The sequence below is a fragment of the Acanthaster planci genome, linkage group LG04 (assembly GCF_054643075.1).
Source record: "Acanthaster planci isolate LZ-2023a linkage group LG04, COTS_SCS, whole genome shotgun sequence".
NCBI lineage: Eukaryota > Metazoa > Echinodermata > Asteroidea > Valvatida > Acanthasteridae > Acanthaster > Acanthaster planci.
In genome coordinates this window covers 4,298,625-4,321,536 of record NC_141780.1, presented here as the reverse complement: position 1 = coordinate 4,321,536, position 22,912 = coordinate 4,298,625, and the positions used below count along the sequence as shown (strand labels likewise).

Below are 22,912 nucleotides of genomic sequence, written 5' to 3'. Positions count from 1 at the left end.
TTATGAATATTCATATTTTTGACCTCAAACCTAAACCGTTGACGTCAATGAATAACATGGCGTGACTACAACTGCGGAAGGGCTGACTCAATATTCTGTGATTAGCGGAAGTTTTCCCGTAGTAGTATTTGTTGCAGATTTATTAGTAAGTACTGATAGTTGTTTTGATATCCGATTATTCCCAACAATTCACTTGAGTTTTTTACTTCCTTGTGAGTCGCTGAGTGACTGGAATGAATGCAAGTGAGCTTGCTTGGTGAGTCGAGTGGACATGGTGGATCGAGACTGTGGCAAGTGCATTCTCTGTGTATTTAGGTTGCTCATTGCATGTAACGGTAGGCCTGCTGGGGTTGAGAAGGCAAAGGCTCCTTTCCAACCTCCATGCTGAAACATAGAGAGCATTGTGTCCGGAATCACAAAAGTAGTCAGTCCTGTATATGCTGTGTGAAATATCCAACTTTATTTCCCTTTCAAAATAAAAACAGAAGGAAAGACTTCCATATGCAGACGCACGCCACTTGACACCTTGTGCATAAACCCTTTGAGGCTGGTCTGAAAAATTCTTACAAGCGTGACCCCATAGTTGCCAGGTCTCTAATTTCCCCACCTATTGTCAAGCCTGTTTGGTTTTCACAGTACCGGTAAATGGCTAAATAAGGGATCTGGTGACTATACGGTCACCTGGTCACTCACGTTAAGTGTTTTCTAAGTAAACGATTTGGTATTTATCCTTTTAAAGTGAACTTTTCTGAATAGGTTTTTGCTTTCTCATGGCTAATGGTTCACCGTAGGGAATCATTACTGGCATTCATATATGAAACTCTTTCCAAACAAAACAAACAAAAAATTCTGTAATTAAAAATACTTAAATCTGCCAAATATCACATTTTCAACATAAAGGCTAGTACAGCAAAATTGAGCAATGCACAGAGATCATATGAACATGCAGATGGAATGATCACCCCAACAAAACAATTGTAGGCCCACACCATTGATTACGTGGCCTGGTGGCCAGGTTTTGTTTTTCATGTGATTCTTTGAAAAGAGGAACACCGTCCTTTAAAGCATGGTGCACCCAACATTTGTGAAACATTAAAGCTCGGGTGTCCAAGCTGGAGTAACTTGTGCCCGAAATTTCCAGATGTCATGAGCATCAAGGCCAGAATTACATGTATACAAGCTAGGATGGCCCAAGAACCATTTATGGGATTTCACGCGGCCGTAGTTCTCATGGTTGTAGGGATATTCAAAGCTCTTCAGAGAGCCTTCGAACATGGAGATGAACCTGAGTGTAGTGTAATTTGGGGACTAGATTTAGCAGCCATTACTGCCATGGCACAACTCTCACAGAAGAGAAAATTGCATTGTAATCCCACAACACCACAACAAATTGACTGTCAAATGTCCCATTTGTTCATATATATATTTTTTTAACAAACTTGATCACTGGAGAAACGTGTTGAAGTGATTTGTCCACAACTTTTTATCATTTGCATTTATGCCATGTCAAGGCATTCTCTGCACACAGAAGGTGTCGGTTAGTCGAGCATGATTTTGACAGAGGTGATTTCTCTCCACAGCTGAATATTCAGGAGGATGACCTCAGAAGCCGGCCTTCCTGACCTAAAGCTTATCCATGTCGTGCCTCCCGCGGGAGACCATCTCAACATGACCGAGGAGCCCAGCAATAGCACCTTCGTGACGGATGCTGGAAGTTACCAACCGACCACCATCAACGGAACCTCGTCAACCAGTGCACCCATTGGAGCTATCCAGCCATGTCTCTATGTCCTTTATGCAGATATTGGCAATTCCCAGTGAGTCACTCAAATTTTTTTTTGCAAATTTCAGTGTTTCACAACTCTTAATGTAGTTCTTTTCTCCACATCCCCCAGTGTGTGGCACTACGTCTGTGGTGCGGTTTGGTCACATGTTTCAAGCTCCAGTGTGCAGATTTTAGTAACAAACATTTTCACCATTAGTACACTGTGTAAAGAAATTCTTCCCCCCGAGGAGGGGAATGTTGTCACTTCACGGGCGACAGTGTCCACATCTGGGGGTAAAGGCGGGAAAATATATGTACATGTGATTGATTTGAGCATGAAGATCAAATGTTAAACAAAATCTTATCTTGACACAGGTTGTTTTGATGAAGAAAGGAAATATTTCAAATAATTATATGCATTAAAAGGTCATTCAAGAGAGCAGATGGATGTAGTTGTATTTTGAATGTCTAGGGGATAATTGTACATTTATTCACTTTATTTATGCCAAGGCTCAGAAAAATTCGAACATTTCATATGAGAAAAACTGAACCAAATAAAAAGCTGTCAACAGCTTGATATTCAGCTATTGTGTGTATTTTCATTGGAAATGAATAGAATTTCCCCAGCAAGCCACTGTTTTGAAAGTGAAACAAAAACGTGAGCGAAGTAAACTGAACTGTGAAAAGTACAATGTACATGTAGATGTATGGGTCTCACTTGGATATACGTGCATGTATATGATACAGTATTGTTTAATTAATAGGTACAGTGCTTTGATACTGTGCTGTAGAGTTAAACTGAAACAAACCAATTGCTGTCCAAATAGTCCTAGATTTGATCAGCTTGAGCGGAAACCATAATGGACTACTTGAATTGCACTTTCAACTTTTGTGGAGAATGTATTTGAATTGTTGCTACACAAAATATTATGTAAATATTATATATTATATATTATGTAAATATATATATTTAAGCAAAGTCTTGAAAGATGTGAAATTGAAGTGTGTTTTAAATTTGGTTATAGTTTCTCTTTGTCACAGTGTACCTGTGTCAACAAAACATACTCAAATGTTAGAGCACAAAAAGGACTTCCTTTTAGCTTTTGAAGTAAAAAAATTGCTCCATGTCAATTTTATGATCGTAATGACTTGGCTTTGATCTGATCAAATGCCGCACTTAACTCTTAAACTTACTTCTCATGTGGCAGTGTTCGTATATGGGACCTAGCGCTGCTCATTCCAAACACACTGTTCCTCATCTTCCTCATATTCAAATGCAAGATTGCCATCACCAAGCTTCGTCAGTCGAGTAGCGCCGTTTTCTTTGCCTTTTATGCCATGGTGAGTCCACATTTGTAAACTTGGATTTCACAGAGGGGAAAAAAAAATTGAGAATTTGGTCAATAGTCATTTTGAATGGGGTGGGATATACAAGATGGAAAAAATTAATTTAGTTATGGATAGTGCAAAACTTTGCTGGGGTCCGGCGGGTCTTATGAATCGGGGATAATTTTGTTTCATCTGGTGCACAGGAAAAACTTGATTGGAGAGTAGGAATTTTGACCCCCCCCCAAAAAATTATTCAATGTGACATGGCGTCCAGTTGAGACAACCCCCATAAGGCTGTGTGTTTATCACTCACGCAGGGATCTGTGAGATGTGCGTGCCAATTAATTTTATAGCATGTGATCTTTGTACATTTACTCCGTAGGCCTACTGCACAAGGTGTACTGGTCATGTGCCATTCTCAAGTGCTAAACAAATACTTCACAAGGAACTGACTTGGGAAAAGTGAATGATTAGACAAGACAAGACAAATATTATGAACTAAAACTGACGTGACTTATGTTGACACTTTGAAAAATTGCCACAGTATAAAAACTGACTGTCGTCCAAATTCTGTTTTTTTACGTAATGTACTGTATGCTTCAAAGTTGTGTTAACCGGCTCAAGTAAGACTCTTTCCAAATTCTCATATTCTACCAGGGCAGTATCTTAATGGATACAAAACTGCATGGCTCACCTCCTGTCAGTTTGTATGGGCATTGATGTCTCTGTTATTGTGCATTTAAATGTACATACAAAAGTGTGTCACAAGACTAGTCTTTCTATTCATTTAGCTGTTGAAAACTAAAAGCTGAGGTGAGCCAGTTACAATAACAGGAAACTGAAGACTGATGTGATCTGCCGACCTGTTGCCCAACATCAGTGTATCACACGGCGATCGTAAAATGAAAATGAACGCCTTTTTTTGAGAGAATAGGGATCTTTTCTTTTAGAAAAAACAAAACTCGGAGCATTGGTGGCTTCAGGAAATTTTTGGCAAAAGCTGCCCCGTTGGATAAGGTTAAAAGTGTGTAGGGCCCCTTCATAAGTATTTGACTGGAACTGGCGACATGTTATAGTCATTTTTATTATTGTTTTGTTATCTTGTTCTGATCCTTGTGGTCTCTCGTTTAGGTCTTGACCGTGGCAATCATCAGCGTAGCGAGAGCCGTAGTCTCCATGATGGTCAATGCGTCCACACACAGCGGAGATATTGCAGACACGGTAAGTTGGTTGGTCCCTCTCTTCCTTCATCAGACTTCTTACCTGTTCACCGTTTGTAGTTAAACTCTGCTTTCAGCATAATGCCATTGTGGTGAGTATTTGAAAGCAGTAGAATGACCGCTATACTTCTTGGTGCCAGCACTCGTCAGCAGCAAACTGATAAACATTTGCCAGTAGAAGGGGGCCAATTCAAAAACAAATTTCAAAAGCAGATTAATGAATGAGTTCTCTCCACCCCCATTAGCCATAACTAGTGCCTTTGGAAGTAATACTCCGCTTTTTTTAAATCTTCTATCCATTTCATCTGGAGACACCCAACTTTAATAGTGCTGGCTTAGCTTTGAAGTGTAAAGTTCTGGTCCAGTTTTCTTTTTTTTTAAACCGAAGATTGATCTTTCCACGCAGGTTCTGTGGATCATTGTCAAGTTTTTCCTGATTTCCATCGAGTTTAGCGTCATCATTTTTGGTTTGTTCTCCAGCATGGTGGACAGTAAAGCCATCATCAAGCGAATCTTGCTAGCGACTTCGTCTATAGCCCTAGCATACTCGGTGACACAGGTAAGCTTAGAAATCCCAAACCGGGTGAAACTTAGTCCAGCATTTCCATATGAATTCTTCACCACATTCTCTACTTTATTCTGGATATTGAAAACAGCTTTCAACCATTTTTTTTGTGGGGGGCAAATTCAGGGTGCTCTGGAGATCAAGTTTCCTGACAAGCATTACTTTGCACCAGATAAATACGACATCTACTCTCACGGCGGCATGCTGTTCTGGTGTATAAGCTCATCGATATTTTCCTTGGTGAGTGTATTTTAACAAGGCAGTTTCACTGAGTCATATTCTACAAAGGGCTTGGGGCATGTACTGTGGGCCTTCAGCGTACCAAACAAAACTGGCATCGTCACTTTTCAATCATGTGCCATTCAGTGTGACTTTTTTACAACCTAGATCCGTTTCTACCAGATGGGTTCACATCTCAGCTGAGATTAGTCAGTTGCATTAGTCCTGAGATCTCAAGTATACTGACTTGATACATGATTCTCTCATTAGTTGACACACACAGCCACCATTGTTGGTAGTGTAAACAGAGAGTAAAGCTTAGCCATCTGGGGGGGTTATACCCTATTTCCGTCTCAGTTTTTCCAAATTTCATCACTTTTTGGTTTGTTTTTTATTTGTTTGCAGGCCTATTTTATCATCTTGATTCTGCCGTACACAAAGATGAAAGACAAAGTACAGCTCCCAGGTCAGTATGCTGTGTGGGGTCAGATGCCAAAGGGCATGACACACAGGTCACGTCCATAATTGCCTGGAGAGCAAGCCATTAAGAAGGGAGACTTTACCCCAAATTCAAATGGCTTTGAAAAGGCAGAAGATATTCATGCCATCTGCGTAGCACAGGGAGGCCTTGTCATAATTGAAATTTCACTCCTGCCTTATAATCAGCACAAAATTTCATAACAGCCACAAAATCTGCGCACGTGTCATTTTTGTGTGTGTTGTTACTCTAAACAACCCCCCATCAGTCAAAATCCATATCCTATGTCTGCAGTACTTTGATGGTTTCAGGACTGTCAGGTGTAGTCAGTTTAATCTTAGCTAGCCTTAATGATTGGTTTGTTGTTGGATGAAAAGGTTTTGATGCTCATTCTCGCACAACGTTACAATTAGTGATAGACGGGGAAGTAGTCTAACTCGGCACACTATTTTTGCTCTGATATCTCTCCAGTTAAAAGGTCCTTCTACTGCTACGTGGCATTTCTGGCCCTACTGAATCTAGTCCAGGCCATAGCAAGTGGCCTCGTCTATGCAGACAAAACACTTGCCATCTGGTGAGTGACCTTGTGTCCTGTCGTGGCCTCAAGCTTGCTCTGGCCATTTCTAACTGAGCTCATGCGTGATTCTGACACTGTAGAAGTTTTAATTGGCAAGGATAATTGCACATCGTAATGTCAAAAGAAGTTTACTTGTGAAAGAGTTTGAGGAGGCCAGCACGAATTTTATCATTTTGTCATTTATCATGGCCATTCCTCGTGATGTTCTTTCCTCAAATGTCTTCATGGTATGTGACTGCGTTCTCTGTCTTTTATTCCCCAGTGTTGTGGACATCACATCCTTTGTCTATTTCTCCATCTTTGCTCCATTAATCTACCTTACATTCCTACACAAATTCTTCCGGTGAGTCACTTGTTTATATTAGTCAGTATTTGTGATTATGTAAGTCAGTGTTTGGATGCCTACTGATCCAAACAAGATCACCAAATCATCAACAAGCCGGGGTGATAAAATGTCATGTCACCCCCCCTCCCCCATCAGATCAACTATCCTTGGGGTAATCGGTATTTTGAAATCCTTGTCCCGAAATTAAATTCACAACAAAGGTGTTTTTGCCCGATCCCCCTTCATGCTCCCAAACGGTCTGAACCACAGCATTCGCTTAACAGTTCAGATTGGTATTAGATTTTGCCCTTCACCACTGGGGCACACGTTGGTGCACAGGAACCAGATGAGATAAGGGGGCCTGCTCATGTGCCTAACTAGAAACAAAAAGCCTAGGCAATGTCTGCAGAATCTGTTGTAGTGAGGGGTTTTAGGGTGACAACTGACAAGGCCCATCAGGATTGTATACCCGTTAACTCAGTGCTAAAAGGTCATTATGGCCAAATGTAACTTCTCTGAAAACCTTTGAACTTCTTTTGCCCAATTCATGTTTAAAATAATATTTTTCAATATACGGCTTTTTAGTGAAATTTTTCAATAAGGACCGTTTAGCACTGACACGACAACCTCACCTGCACAACTGCTAATCACTTCTCTGATTCACTTGGCCTCCCTTAGGCAGCACAAACAGCCCTTGCTCCTGTCCTACAACAACCCGGATGAGGCTGAGGACGAGGCCCACCGCCTGCCCAACTCCTACATCGTCCCAAGCAAGGAGGAGCCCATCAGCCCTGGCCCCACCCTGTACAACAGCACGGAGTTCGGCCAGTCGCCCAACATCACCTTCGGTCCCCTAGTCATTGGTAACCCCATGGGCAACAGGCACATGTCCGCACAGTCAGTGGTCGAGAACCAGCCGGTAGCCAGCATCAACTACGACGAGGGATAAGGTGAAAATGTGCAAACTAGGGGGTTTGGAGGTTGTTTGAGTAAATAGGATGGAAGACTGATGCAAACGCATTCACGGTGCATTTAGGCAGATACGGCCCCGAGTTGCGTTTATTGTGTTCCTGAGTTACGCACCCTGACCATAAATGAACTTAAACTAAGCTGTGAGTTAATCTCTGCTTGGCCTTGGTTGATTTAAGCCATGGCTGAAAATGCCGGTGGCTTCAGCAGACCTCACGCCTCGTTGAATCCTGCTGGAATTAGCAAATGGCTCGCTTTGATGTTGTTAGACTCCGTTGGATCCAGGACCCCTCATGCTTTGCTGTTGGATTTCCTTGGTTTCAACAGGCCTCAACCTTTCTGTTGGACTGTCTGTCAAATTCAGTAGACCTCGTTCACTGATGTTTCAGATTCTGTTCAATTCAGGGAACACATATTGCTATAGTTGGAATCAGTAGATTTCATACTTTGCTGGTGCTAAATCTGATCGGACTCTGCAGATGTCGTTGCTATCGAGGTAATATACAGCACGTTGTCCACTTGATGTACAAACCTCAGATATGTGGGAAAAAGACGCGCACCTAGATTAAGGGTGTGATGTTTGCCCAGCATCAAGTCTGTGGTCCAAGCAAGGATTGAGACAATGCTAGATAGCCCCTAGAAACCAGACATTTTCCTGAATCTTTCAGTGATTACCCTCGGTTTCACTGTAGACCGATTTTGAGAGTTCAAAGAACCGGCGTAAGTTTAAAAGCTGTGGAATATTATCGCGCTGGAAATGTACCCTGGGGCGTGTGATGGAGAGGGATTCAGGTGTGTGATTATTCAGACCTCTGGGGGGGGGGCATTTTGGTGTGCCATGGGGGAAGGGGTCACAATCACGCACCTCTAATCACTCAGGACTGGAATGACCGTGGCAAAAATATACTTGATGACCTCAGGTGTTTGAAGAGAAATAGCGTTATATCTGTGAGCCATTTCTGTGTATACTTGGGCAAACTTCTTTTTTTGGGGGGGGGTGTTTTGTTGTTTTCTTTAAGCGCCCGTAAATTCTGAAGTGACACAGGACCAAGTTTTTCCGACATTTTCTCTGAACAAAGAATTAGTCCATTTTATGTTGCGTTTGCCTGAATGCCCATGGATTGAAGTCTAAGTGCATAGAGTGTGCCATCTTGTTCCTGTGCAGTTGGAAGGCTGTGAACTAGCTTGGTGAATGTATCAAAAGTAGTAGACATTTGTGCTCATCTTTCATGGGTTGAGGTCAAACAGATATGTCAAGAAGTGCTCACCGATGTGTATATTTGCATTTATAACTGGTGCTCGTGTTGCAATAGTATATTTGCTGAAAGTCACAAAGAGGTCTGATGCCGGCCCTGCCTAGTGCCGAGACACTACAATCATTTCAGTTCTAATAGGAATGCTCCAGTGGTGATCATCATTTGCATCACCAGTATTTATGATATTGATTGTCATTCACCGTTATTTTTACCATAATCAGCAATGCCACTATCACCTCAAATCATCATTGTTATCACATCCACCATCTCTATTATCACCATAGTTAGACTTGTAACTCTACACTTTGCTTATGTGACCCGGGGTTGGAATCCAGCTTGGTCCAAGCATTCATTTATCACAGATTTATTACCCTAGTCAGAATGCTTGTGTGGGGATTATGTGATTCATATTATCCCAAGTACGCATTATATGTTCATTTAAACTTATGAATATAGCAAATTGAACCTGGACTTTCCGTGTTACTTCCTATTTTTTGGGTACCCCTGTTGCTGAATTTTGGATTCCATCTCTGCTTTTAGTTGTAACCAATTTTGCTGATCCCAATTTGTGATTCTGTAAATTTGTTCTACAACCCTCTAATACGGGATCCAGTATCGTACACTAAATCTGACCCATTTGTTATCAGGTTCCGATTTTTTTAAAAACAAATCTTGCCAACCTTCTTTGAATGACAAGCAACGAGCTAGACAGCTGTGGAAATCACTTTGTATGAGTTGAATAGAGTTATATTGGTTTGGAGGAGGCTGTATATATTTATATTATACATAGTTGTTATCAAATCCTTGTAGAAAATGTACAAAATGGGAAGATTTTATATCTCTTGTTCTGGGGTGTCTTGGAATTTGAGTTCTTGCTTTTGTTTTGTCCCATTTCATGTTCGCTTTGTGTGTGACTGGTTTTAAGGATGAGAAACCGGCATATAAAAATATTCTCCCTTTTTAGTGTAATGCTATAAAGTCCATTCTTTTCCAGAACAGACAGAAAATCTTGTTCAGAACTTTATTTCCAACTTTTCTGGCGTTTTTGAGAAGTTGTCAGAAAGAAAAGTTGTTCCAAATGAAGGAGATAAACAGCTGGTATTTTCCACAGAATTCCAGTGCATAGAAAACGTGTACTTTTCTTATTTCCAGTTCCTTTTTCCCCCTTCATACACATAAGGCTGGTGAGTGTCCCTTTTATTTTCAAAAGGCTTGACTCTAATTACACATGTCCTATGTGAGAAGTGTGCCCCCGATTTTTCATCATTGCCAATGTTTCCAATATTGGCATTTGCTCGGCACTTTCAGATACTTATTTGACGCATTATATATCTAAGGAGGATACCTGTTGCACCTGTTTATTAGGGTTGTTTTCAACTCAGTCCTGTGCACCACTTCCTCACCAAGGTCTTTCTGCTCCAAGTATGAGCACACGACATGTACATGTACGTGTACATCCTGAATGGCTGGTTACTGCAGGAATTTGTATAAATACTTTGTGGATTTGCAGGATGGAATATTAGCACGGCTTTGCAATGAAACCTCTAAAAGGAAGCACATCAGGAATTCAGTAGGAATGCTTAAACAATGCAGGTTGAATATTTCTGCAGTGCAGTGAATGCAGTGTTTTCGCGGGACGCCATGTTGGTGTGCTAGCACATTCCTTCTCATGCTGGTGCTGCCACAGCAACAATAGTACATTGTACAGGGCTTGCCACTTTGACGACGACAATTATGCTGTGAGTGGTGAAGTCAAAAACAAAGAGAAGATCTCTGATGTTATCTCTGTACAGCCACATTGTGGGACCAATGTCCTAGAGCATCTGGAGCAATCTGCTAAGCATATTTTGGGGCTGAGCAAGAATGAGCAGAGCACCAGTTTCGGTTAATGAAGTTAACATAGTACTTTGGTTGGTAACTTTTTTCTGCTACGCATACATTTTCTGTGCTTAGAAAATTTCTTAGTTCACCGGCTCCATGAAATCAGCCCCAGGTGTGTCCTTGCAAAGGCACTTACAGATTTGTACACATTCCATTGTAAATCTGTCTACACCATACATACTTGGGACCTGCACAAGCACCTGATTTGTTCTTGGAGTTGGCTGCCACAGATGACAAGGTGCAAACTGCTGTTCCTGTATTGTCCATTCAGAGGAACAAGCGTCTTCCAACATGGCGTCTCGTGAAAACTTTCTAGTAGTTGTAGCCCAACGCACTGGATTACCTTATGAATTTCAGAAATAGAATTTGTTCTAGTACAAGCCTTAAATGGCTTTTTTCTCCCAGGTCAAACTATTTTAATAAAACATAATTTACTGTTTCTATGATACACTGTGTCTGCATCTGAACGTCCTTCCATGTGAGTGTACTTATTCCAGTCCTCGGGTTATACTTTCCTCTGAACCTCTTTAAGATGAGAGGTACCGTGGATAACCTTTTTTAATTTAGTTTTTGAATAAACAATTTTTTCCTTTCTGTGTGTGTGTGTCCAGAAACCTTGCTCGACTTTTTAAATGCCACGTTTGAACTTTTTTTTTCTTGTAAGTTTTAGAAAGTGATTTCAGGAACGATGCGTGTGCTTTTTTCACTTATGTTTTCAGAAACACTCCATTCAGATTGGATGGAATCCTACATTCAGACTAGAACAACGCAACATGAACAACATAAGCATGTCCCCTTCTGAGCTTCTTACATTGGGAAAAAAATCTTAGCCCACAGAATTTGAGAGCTTCAAATGACTCCAAAAAGATGAAATAAATAATAAAGCATAAATGATGTCAATTTGGTAAGCAGGAATTCTCGCTATTGTCAGTGAAAAAGACTCTACAGTTAGCGTTATTTAAAGTATTTTCAACAATCTGTATTTGAGGTACATGTACTCGATCATTTGTTCAAAGCAACATTCCAAACATTTCTGGAGCAATAATCATTGTCCCAGCAGCAGTATGGCAGGGAAATGTTAAATTTAACACCGGGGGAGGGTAGTTACGTAAACAAAACTCAAAGAATTCAAAACATACTCCCCAACTATTGTTTTCTGCTTTATTTAAGACATTCATCACAATGCTAATGTATCAAGCAATGCTATGTAATACATGGATATCAAGCAGAGAAAACTGTGTATCTTGTCCTACAGGCTGATTTAAAATCTGACTTACAGTTACCCCCCCCCCGAGTTTACATGGAGTGTGTACATGTTCTGGCCTACAAAATGAGAAACTGAAAACAGAAAAGGCCAATTGGAATGAAACAATTTCGACGCATCCTGCAGAGAGAAAAACAGATTTCCAAATATGGTCTTGGAAGTGACAATTTATTGAAATCTTGACATGGAATGTTTCAAGCTGTGTGAATGTATCTGATGATGAAGTCCATCTGGAAAAGCTCAAAAGGTTTTTCTGCTTTATTTTTCCCCAAGTAAATCCATTAGTTTTTCATGGCAAATCTGCAACTTTTTCATGACAATGTAATGTTTCCCATATGGGAGACTGCTCAGAGAAGTAAGCTCACAAGGCATGCAGCACATCAGCCATGCCGTCAATTAGGAAAAATTCTGCAACTTTTGGGGGGACAAAACGTAGTTTGTGACATGACACTGTGATTGTTGGAGAATAAAGTGCCACTGCACAAGCACCTTAAACTATGATGCTATCAAACTAGGAATTCCCAAGAAATCGATAAATTTTTTAACGGTAAAAAAATACTAAGGCAAAGCATAATACCTTAAAGAAAACACCCCTCCAAACACACACCCCCACACTTTTCAGAATCCCCAGAATCTTCATATTAACTAGTATGCAGAGGAACAGCGTGCAATTAAAACATTCAAATAATTCAAAACATCTGAATAACTGTGTAATCGTGTCAAATTTTCAACCTATTCCTGGAATACAACAGTGACACACACACTGTACTTCCAAATCACTACGTGTACTGCCATTTTCAATTATACATATGTACATTCTGGGCACTTTATACACTTTATAAAGGTTTGGTAAATATTAACTGAATGTTGATCTGAATAACATTTCCAGCAATAGTTCCAGCTCAATTGTTAAAATACGTTAATTAAAAGCAATGTATTTGCATAATTATGCTTTATTACAAAAAATCAGAAATTTTTTTAAGTTTACATGGTACTGTTCGATGTTCTTCTAGAAACAATTCTGAGGACACATCACACTTACTAAAACTGACAAGCCATTTTATCTTCAAATGCATGTACATATACAACGATAAAAATGCTAGATATACAGAGCGGCAATCCCCCTAGAAGTAAATGACAAGCTTTTTAAAGTATAGCAAATAATTTACAGCTGCAATTCTTGATTCGGCATTGACATAAATTCACTTTAAAAACAATTATTCAATACAATCTGCTTTGAAGATAATCATTCCGACACTTTGGTTCAAATGTAGTTACAGGGCCTACCTACAGCTTCTCTTTTTTTACAGGGCAGCAATTATACAAACAAATGTCTACATGTTAAGTGACGAGCTCGATTCGAATACTTCTTGCCAAAAAATACTACATGTATTGGGCTCATGTGAGGGTGTCCTCCATTTATTCTGTGGTTCTCTCTCCTTTTTGTTTTTTAATTTAAGGGAGGGTTTGTCGGTCAAGGGAAAAAGGAGTTAGGAAACTGCTAGTTCCCAGGACGTCTTACCGGTAACTTCATCACTTCTTTCTTTGTAAGACATTCCAGACAGGGTCAGCAGCATCAAAATCAACTATGGACACCCAAACCGAGTCGAGAATATGGGAGATATTTCAAAGCTCCCTGTTTGTTGTGTTGACCTAAAAATAATACTTTCTTGAGACAAACTGTTCATCATCTAATGTGTGATATTTTGAAAATTAAAACGTTCACGAGCAGTATACCGACAGATGCTTTCTAAATTATCACAAGCCTTTCCATCATCTTTCCAAGCATGTACAACTATTTGGAATGCCCTAACGGATACCAACCAAAAGCACCGTGTGGTATTTAGATAATTAATACACACAGGCCAGGTAAGCATCGACCTTTTGATTCATAACGATGTCTGAACCACCTCAGAACTCGCAGATTTTGTCCTGGAGAGGTTTGCCTCCGATCTTGGCCCTGAGCGGTGCTGCAGCAAGTGCTGCTGCTGACTGATGGAGGGTTGCTGTTGTTGTTGCAACAGTTGATTCACATACTCCTGGTGCTCCCGACGCAGCTGCTCCAGTCGGTACTGCTGCTTTTCCTCTGAAGCTACAGGAACTTGTTGTGTGCGTTTGGATTCCGTCAAACGGTGCGGCTGATTGTACTCCTGTCCTTGTCGTTGATACTGCTGCTCGGGGAGTTGCTGCTTCTGTCGCTGCTGTTGAAGTTGCCGCTGCTGTTGCTGCAGCTGAACTTGTTGTTTCTGCAGCTGGGTGCGGTACTGCTGTTCTTGAAACTTCTGTTCGTAATTTTGCTGCTGTGAATACTTCTGCTGCTGTTGACCCATTTGTCTGGCGGACTGACCTCCGTTTGGATATTGACCGTTGTGGCCGTCGTACTGATCAAATGAGGGAGTTGGTTTGTTGGGAGTTGGGAGTTGCAGGTCCCCTTGATTGGTGCCTGGCTGAGCTTGTCCAGGCATCTCCACTGATGAAGACTGGCTAGTCACACTGACGTTATCTTCACTGAAGCGCACGTTGTTGGCACTGCGTGATTTCCTCACGGTTGGGCCCTGACTGCTGGAGAAAGAGTCCCCTTTCTTCAGGATGGACGGTGACAGGGGCTGTCCACCAACTGCGCCATGTCTTGGTACGACTGAACTGGCACAAGCTGGATCTGTTACTGTGATAGCAGGGACAGTTCTACTAGTGGACTTCGTGGTCAGTTCGGGTCCTCCCTGGGGTTTCGCCGAGGGCTCTGGTGCATCTGTGACAAGGGGTTCATGCATCTCAGGAGGTTCTTCTACCAGCTTGACGCCATCCCTGGCAGCTTGGGCAAAGATGGAGTAGACCTCCGTCTGGAGCATGGGATCCTCTATGGAGGCCACTGAAGCTCGAGTCTCAACAACCCAGGTAACTACTCGAATCCTCCCACGACCATTTCAAACCGCAATTGTGATGCCTGTCCAAGATGTCACGTACACCGAGCCGAATCGGATCAGAAAGCCTCCAGTGCCAGCTCCGAGGAGGGTTTGCTGAAGAATCCCTCATCAATTCTTCAGCAAACCCTTCCTCGGAGCTGGCACTGGAGGCTTTCTGATGCGATTCGGCTCGGTGTACGTGACATGTTGGACAGGTATCACAATTGCGGTTGAAATGGTCGTGGGAGGATTCGAGTAGTTACCTGGGTTGTTGAGACTCGTAACACCTCCTGACCTGGTGAGGGTTGAGTTCGGAGATGGGGTTGGGTTGACCTTCTGGACTGCCGGGGTGGGATGGCGGGTGGCTGAGAGGTTGGATGTGCTCCTCGAGGGCTGATTGAAGATCCCCGGTTGCCGGTCTCTCGAGGGCTCTTATTGCCGTAGAAGTCTGTTACACGTTCTCCCGGGTGCACGCTTCTCGGGAGGGTGGTGGCCTTGCCTGATGACTGGTCACTTGCACCAGAAGACCCCCACTTTGGGAGCACCGCCTTGAAGATGTTTGGATTAAATTTCTGCTTCCGTCCCTCAGTAGATGTTTCATATTCTTCCCCTGGCTCAGAATCATACTTTGCTGCTGGTTTGGAGACAATGGCAAATGTGTTTGATGCTGGAGAGGTGATGGTAGGGACCGTTTTCGATGGAACGGAGAGGGAAGCATAAATGGTCTGCTCAGGCATTGTTTTGACAGCTCCCGGACCCGTTGGCTGTGTGGCAGGTGCATTTCCCCCAGAGATGGAGAAGTGCTTGCTAACCACCTGCTGCCTGTCAAGGGAGGACATTGATTTCTGAGCAGGGGCCACTCCGCTGGATTGTTTGTGCTGCCCTTCTTTGAGTGCAGACTGAGACGCTGACGAGCCCAGCGTCGGTTTGGAGTTACTCTTGGAGAACCTGACAGAGGACGTGGATGCTGTGCTGGCCCTGGCCTGGGTTCCGCGGAAGAACGAGGACGAGCCACCTTTGGAGGTCCTCAGGGCTGCCCCGAGGCTGGCCACTTTGCCCTTTGTCGCTGACGGCATGGCGACCGCAGTGGTTGCCGGGGGCGCGCTGCCAAAATCGGGCAAGTCGTTGCCGGGGTGTGAGCCGAAGAGCTGGGAGATCTTGTTCAGGGGTTCTCTGCGGGTTCCCGACGTGACGTAGGGAGAAACCCTTCCTGCTGCCGGTGTTTCGAGAGATGGGGTGCCCGAGAAGGAGAAGGCAGTGGCAAAGGTGTCTGATCCAGGTGTAGAAATCATGGACTTATAGGCAGCTTGGCTGGAGGAATCAGTTTCATCACTTGCCTGCAGAAAAGTCAAGTGAATATGAATTGGCTGATTAAAAAATAGCCAACACAAAGAAATCTCTTTACTTCTTACAAAATACTGAATACTGCAATCAGATGAATGCCGCGTCAAGTTCTTCTACAAAGGTACATTAATTAAACTTTAATACCTCTGCAAGGGGGCATTTTGAGGGATTTGCATGGAATTGGGAAAGTAGAGCCAAACAACTGTCACTTTGGATTGGGGTTTTTACCCATCTTCAATAAAGTGCAAAGAAAGTGCAGCTAACTTTTTAGGGGTCATCCAGAGTTGTAAATATTTTCATGTGCAGCAGTATCCAGAATACTATTTTTCAAGGGCCCCTTTATCAACGATTTTCTATCACAGTATCCTGAAATATAGATAAAATCCCATAGGGACTACATTGTTGGAAAGTGCCCATCATCTGGCATACAGATATGCATTTTTGAAAACTTTCATGTTTTAAATAGAAAAAGGTTCAATATAAAAACACACATTATTGATAAGGAAACATTTTCTCGTCAGTGATGATCTCGTGCACGTCCCCAGTACCACAACAAATTTATGTGGGTAAAAATGGATACCGCGTTGGGAACGATACACCACAATACCAAAGGCTAGTCTGAACCTGTACCGTCCTGCTGGTGCATTGCACTGTGTGCTTGCACTCACAGTCTGGGCTTCACGTACATTGTACATGTACACAGCTAGCAACGATACATTTGACAGACATCGGCAATCGTCGGATCCGTCACAGTCATATTTCAGGCATTGTTCTGACATATTTGAAACAGCCACTGGTGACAATTTTGAGATTTCATGGACCTACCTGCAGCAGGCTCCTGAATTCACGTATCAACTGCTGTTTGCTGCTGCCACCAATGTTGCTTTCACTGATGTTCATGACTTCGTTAAGTCTTTTACGCAGCTCATCCAACTGGTTTCTGAGTGAGCTGTTAACATCGAGACAACGCCGAAGGCCTTCTCTGTCATATTGAAAAAATAAACGGAGACTCTATAGTTAACCCTGACCCCCAAGGGTGTATGTAAAATCGTATTGAAATCAGAGAATTTGGGACTGCTAGGGTTAATGATCAAACTGGCTAGATTTGTCACCTATCTTTAAGAGACATATTACATTGAAGTTTAAAGACCATAATGATTTTTCAACAATGCAAACATGCGACTGGGAATTGGAGGGCAAAGAAAGTTGAATACGCACAAGACTTGTTTGCACAGTGTTTTTCGACTTGTGATGGTGGACAAGAAAAAAATGTGTAAAAGAAATATTACGAATTAGAGATCAGGTTATCAAAGAAAAAGTTCTGCACATTAATGAAGGAAAGATGTGTGATTTTGTAAGCTTGATTTGTTGATACAGTTTAAAAACTGGATAGATATATAGAAAACACTTTTCAAATTTTCAGAAATTCAATAGCAATTTTGCCGATTTGTTAGCACCATGGCAGTGCATTCGAATAATTCTAGATTTGAACATTTTGACTAGTAAAAGCTTACAGTGAATCCTATCATGGATCTATTTATATCCTTGATCTACACAGTGCCCTGCAATTTTCAGAAAAACACTGCCTTCCTACACAAACCTTGTTTGGTAGAGTCGGAATCTCTCAAACTCCAGGACTGGGTAATCCTGTAAGACGCCGGGAATGTCTTGAACATTAAAGAACTCGATGCGAAACAAGAGTGATGGTTCCTCTGTTGTGCAGTAGTCACCATCCAAAGCCTTGGCCTGTCAGATACATGCCAACAATACAGTCATTATCACACTTGTGTGAACTCCAAGATTGCTGTAATCTTCCGCTAACAATAAATACCAATTATATATCTGGATGTAAAAATGACATTTAATTTGGGCTTTTCGAGGTCAACTTTTGGGGAGTTCAACTTATCAACTTAGTCAAATAGTCTGAGGTTTGCAAATGTAAGGGGAGGGGTTCCCTGACGTTCTCCAAAGAAAGGGGAGACAAGTGGAAGTGAACCCGACCACATGAGCAGTGCTTTGAGCTTCTTTTTTAAAAGGTAACCACTTATAATGGTGCACCTTCCCACAATATTCATCCGCCACCGGACCAACTGCACTTTGGGCCTCTTGCTCAATCTAAACAATGTACGTCATTCAAGCAAAACGAAGCTATCAATGGCTCAAACCTGTGACCCAAACCTTTTTTCCTTGTTAAAAGCTGAAAAATAAAAATATGCGTCAGCCCTAGATGACTATAAAATTGGCAACTGGATCAATAGGCTACACTTCGAAGGAAATGAGGGCACTTTAACAATGCCGCCGAAAGGGAATCAGCATAGTGATGCAAGTTTACATATTAACAATTTTAGAAAACAAATTGACATTTCCATTATCTACAGCCCCAAAAAATGCATCCCTACAGTCTCAAAAAAAGAAGATATTTTCCTCACTAATGTCCAGGAAGGCATTAGTGAGGAAAATAAACAAAATCTTGCTGGCATTTCTTGTCGAGGATAAAAACTATTATTGCCCTCGGGACAGGATTGTGAAGTACATGTACAATTGTGTTTACACTCTGTGTCTATCGACCTTCAAAAAATACCGACAAATTCATCATAATAAAGAAAATACGAAGAACTGTACTGAGGATTTCAATCAGTAGAAAGTGCTGGCACCTCTTCCCCATATGCAAAATGCAACATTAAAGTTTAAATAGCATTCTCAATGGAAGCAGTTCTGTCAATCAATCTGTGTTTGCCAGTTTGGACAGTCTGAAACAGCCATGGTGTGACAAATGTTTCAAAACTACAAATTACACTCAGGTGTTTCATTTCATAGATGGTGAAGTATCCCAGAGGGGCAGGTGACCCAAATTTCTCAGACAGGATTTTCTGTTAGGAATTGGAATTTAAGTATTATATTTGTGGGCTTTGTCATCATGCTAGAAAATAAAAAATGCTACTTCAGTTGGAGTGATTAAGCTCAACCCCAAGAAAAGTGCCCAGTAAACATTCACTCTTTAAGTTGAAGAAAAATTACGGTCATTTCAATTCGGCCAAACCAACTTGAAATTACACTGATTGTTGACGTCATAGCTAAAAGAGGACAACAGCATTTATGTAATCTCTGTTAAAACCCAAAGCATGACAAAATTGACAAATTCCTGTACAGCAGATGTATGCAAGTTGAGATTTGGGAATTGGAGTAAACTGCAACTTTAAACTCTCCATTTCAGCATGGTGGCTTTGGAATCAGTCCAAGTCATGTTCCACTGAAGATTAATATTTACGACCAAAGATAACAGCAGTTGAAATGAAAACCTACACAAGGAGACTATCATGGGATGCCCGGCATTGCTGGTCAAGGGCTTTTCCCGCATCCCTAGGGTCTGACAATGACACAGCGTCAGCGCAGTGTAGTGCCTGCACTGCATGAGGCATGATCCGCAAAACGGAAAGGAATTCACTTTTGGCTGGCAAATAGGACCTCTGGTAAACCTAAGCAAGAGCCTGCGGCTGTTTGCATCCAGCTGGGCTGCAATTAAGGAGATTTGGAGAGTCCTAGTTTGTGGCTGTTGTCTGCGGGAGCCTAGCATGCCAGATGGTGCAGACAGGCACTGAACTGTAATGTCATGTTTGTCAACACTGGACTTACAAATGCTGAAAATTCTTGGTGGACTGCAAGGCAATCATGTGCACTATGGAAGCAATAAGGTTGCATTTAAGCAGCAAGCAAATGTCATTCACCCTGTTATTAAAGGAAAATACTTTCAATGAAAGTGCCTTCAAGAAAAATGCAAGGTACACATACGACAAGAGGGAAGATTGTTTGACAATCTTCCCATTCAAGCATGCCTCTTGGATGGGTATCTAACTTGTTTACATGCAGACAAAACAAATCTGAACATTTTGCCACATCTACTTTCTTTTTGTGGTATGGTTTCAATTGAAGAAAGTAAGTTTTTCAGTAAAAGTTTCTGAGAAGCTTCAATCTCACTTTTACAGAAATTCCTATGAATGCGTCCAATTCAAACATGAACACATACAACCAGCAAAAGATAAAAACAAAAAGCAAAATTTTCAGTTGAGTGGAATTTTACAAAAGTCATTTGAGGAACCGATCTTCGGAACCCACAGTTTGAGCAAATCATTATTTTAGACGTAGTAAAACACCTTTGACTGCCCCCCTTCCCTGCCCACTTGTAGACAATTCTGCACTTACCCTCTGGATGGGTACTTTTGTAGCCATACTGAACAACTTTTCAGGGAATGCTGGGGAGAAGTATGCAGATATGGGGACCTCGGAGATGGACACGTTGTAACTCCGGTCAGTGCGGGAAAGAAGGTACGCCTTCCACTGGAGGTATTTGGTGCAAAGGGCATCTCGTCCGGTGCCCCGACTCCCAACGGGAAATATCTTGTTCCTGTCCTCCGTGTCAAGGCGAAGCGACAAGTACTTGGAGGAATTGTTAGCGGAGAGCTTCCAGACATTCATCCGGTGATCTGGGAAGATAACGTCGTCAAAGACGAAGTTGTCCGTGTGGTAGTAACCCCTGGTCGCCAGGGGGACCTCTACGAATGCAAAGGGGATGATGGAGAGAATTTCCACCCCAAGAGGAACGAGTCCCTTCCTGAACATGTCCATATTGGCCAGGGGCTCAAAAGCTTTGAATCGGCCATACCCGCGATCACTCCGGAAGGAGAACTCGAATGTCTTAGAGTCACCCGTCGGGGAGACCAGGTCACCCAGGAAGAAGCGATAGCGGATGCGGCAGCAGAGACACTCGGGGATGTGCGGGTTGTTGAAGCGGTGGAGGTACATCGAGACGTGACGCTCCGCTTCCTCACGGTCCCCAAGCGGGTAAAACGACATGTAGAAGTCAAAACCACACAGGGAAAAGTTGGGGGTGAAGTAGGATGAGAAGGGCTGGTTCATGTGCTCGGGGAGCTGGGAGAAATCCACCAGTTGCTGGTAGATTGTCCGACAGTACCGCACCGCCAGCTCAACGATGACCGTTCGACCTGGATCGACCAGGAAGCCATTGCCAGGAGCCAGCACTTCGTGCAGAGGAGCCAGCTCGCGCTTGCCCCATCCCAAGGTGTCCGGAGCACTGAACTCGACCTGGGAGCCCTCTGAGACCACACTCTCAGAAGCGTCCCTGACATTTCGGACAATAAGGCGGTAGTCCGCACGGCAGCTAACCCCTTCACCCGCAGCCTTGTTGTCCCAGTACAGGTACATGCCCAGGTAAATGTCATCCGACTCCTTCGACTGGTAGCCACCACACGTCAGGTACCACTCATGACCTTCATAGTATATGGGTGACGACTTGGTCGGTTTGTCGAAGAAACTCTCCAAATCATTCATGGAGAGGAGGAACGTGAAGAGTTGAGTTCCTCCCGCATCATTCAGGGGCAAAGCTCGGGTCAATCTAAGAGCATTACTCATGTTTGACACCAAGTTTTTCTGTAAACCTCAATAGAGAAAATTTTCACAAGTAATGTAGTCCACTGGATAAGCAGTCTGCCAGGATCACATCACATATTGAATTACCTAATACCAATTTTGGTCGATTCTCTCCAATTCAGCAAAGACCAAGTCTTGCACTCTCACAAACACCAACCTTAAAAAGTGAAAGCAAAAGATTGGTATGAAGATGGCTTCCTGAAATTCTGAAAACAACAGGTGACAGGGCCCAGAACCTCTATGAGAAACCTGTTTGTGAAACTGACCTGAGGATTCAGTTGCAAAGGCCCAATCCCGGAGTCTCAAGAACAGACATAAATTCAGAATCCAACCCCATTTGCCCCTAGAGTCCCTTTGCTGTAAGCTGTCAATGCCAGAACAGACACGTGCCCCACAATGACATAAACGACAGGTGTAATGCTAGGCACATAATTAATACCACCAGGCGTATATCTGCCTGTGCTCTCGCACACCATCCATCATCACAATAGAGGATGGATTTTTCGATGTTTCGTCAGTTCGTGATCGTATCATTATCAACAAAACAAATCATATTATTTGGTAATGTGGACAACTTACGTTACGTGACTCACGAAACCCCGATCCCTGCGTTTCCAGCTACTGGGCGTGCCGGCGCGCGGAAATGAAACTTGCTTTTCGTCATCCGACCCCGTCATCAACAACACATCGCTTCTATAAATCCGTCACAACAGCCGACCCACCGTGAGCGAAATGTGACCAAATCCACTAGGATATACAGAGGAAGAACTCCCAGTTTTTGGACTGGTGACGCGGTCATGAGCTGGCTTGGGTTCAATTTTGTCCAATCGCAATAGATGTGGGTTAATCGGGCTCCGGGCAAAGTCCAAATTCTGAATAAATTTTGATGATGTGTTGAAGCGTACGCGGCGATGCACCTGTGCCTGTGCGATGTCGTTTTGCTGACTACATTACGCAGCCGCCTGTATGCAGTGTGTACGTAGGTTGGGTGCCACGCCACGCTGTACCAACGGCCATCAATTCAACGAATCTTCGATTTCAATGCATCACATCATCACCATAACAAAAGATGAACAGAGGCAGGAGGCGGACTCAAAAGAGACACGTCGCTAAAAATAACAATTCCTTTTTGAGAGAGGGGGGGAATTCGAGCTTTGTGAAAAATGTTTGGCTTGTTAGTTTCGCAGCCTGAGAAAAACAGCATACATCACGAACTTGTGACCATGTATAGGCCCTATACCAAGTTACCCTGATCATTTTCCACGTTTATGACCAACCCGCATAACTAGTCCTCCAATTCATTATTGGATCTTTGACAGGATACAGATCCTGTTAGTCCTCCGTTATATGAAGAGTTTATTTCAAACAAACG

At 42.6% G+C, this 22,912-nt stretch overlaps 1 protein-coding gene and 1 pseudogene across 5 annotated transcripts; one reads left to right on the top strand and one right to left on the bottom strand.

The window, feature by feature from the left end:
• The first annotated feature begins 9 nt into the window (after positions 1-9).
• Positions 10-11,032, top strand: tpra1 (transmembrane protein adipocyte associated 1). 4 transcript variants are annotated; one of them, XR_015425024.1, is made up of 11 exons: positions 10-145; positions 1,581-1,817; positions 2,974-3,106; positions 4,226-4,315; positions 4,721-4,873; positions 5,006-5,119; positions 5,504-5,564; positions 6,048-6,150; positions 6,416-6,496; positions 7,157-7,841; positions 8,173-11,032. XR_015425024.1 is itself a non-coding variant. In XM_022225752.2 (10 exons), exons 2-10 carry the CDS (start codon positions 1,597-1,599, stop codon positions 7,425-7,427), a joined length of 1,227 nt encoding a protein of 408 aa, XP_022081444.2. In that variant the 5' UTR covers positions 10-145; positions 1,581-1,596; the 3' UTR covers positions 7,428-11,032. The 4 variants fall into 4 exon arrangements, 3 of the variants coding, with proteins under 3 accessions (XP_022081444.2, XP_022081446.2, XP_022081445.2); XM_022225752.2 differs by having other exon boundaries at positions 7,157-11,032; XM_022225754.2 differs by having other exon boundaries at positions 37-256; positions 7,157-11,032.
• Positions 11,033-11,731: 699 nt separating this feature from the next.
• On the bottom strand, positions 11,732-22,505 carry LOC110974236 (uncharacterized; annotated as a pseudogene). Its single transcript, XR_015425076.1, has 5 exons — positions 22,120-22,505; positions 20,296-21,697; positions 17,696-17,841; positions 16,921-17,077; positions 11,732-16,088 (listed from the first exon to the last, which is right to left on the bottom strand). The product of XR_015425076.1 is annotated as an uncharacterized LOC110974236 (transcript).
• Positions 22,506-22,912: the final 407 nt, after the last annotated feature.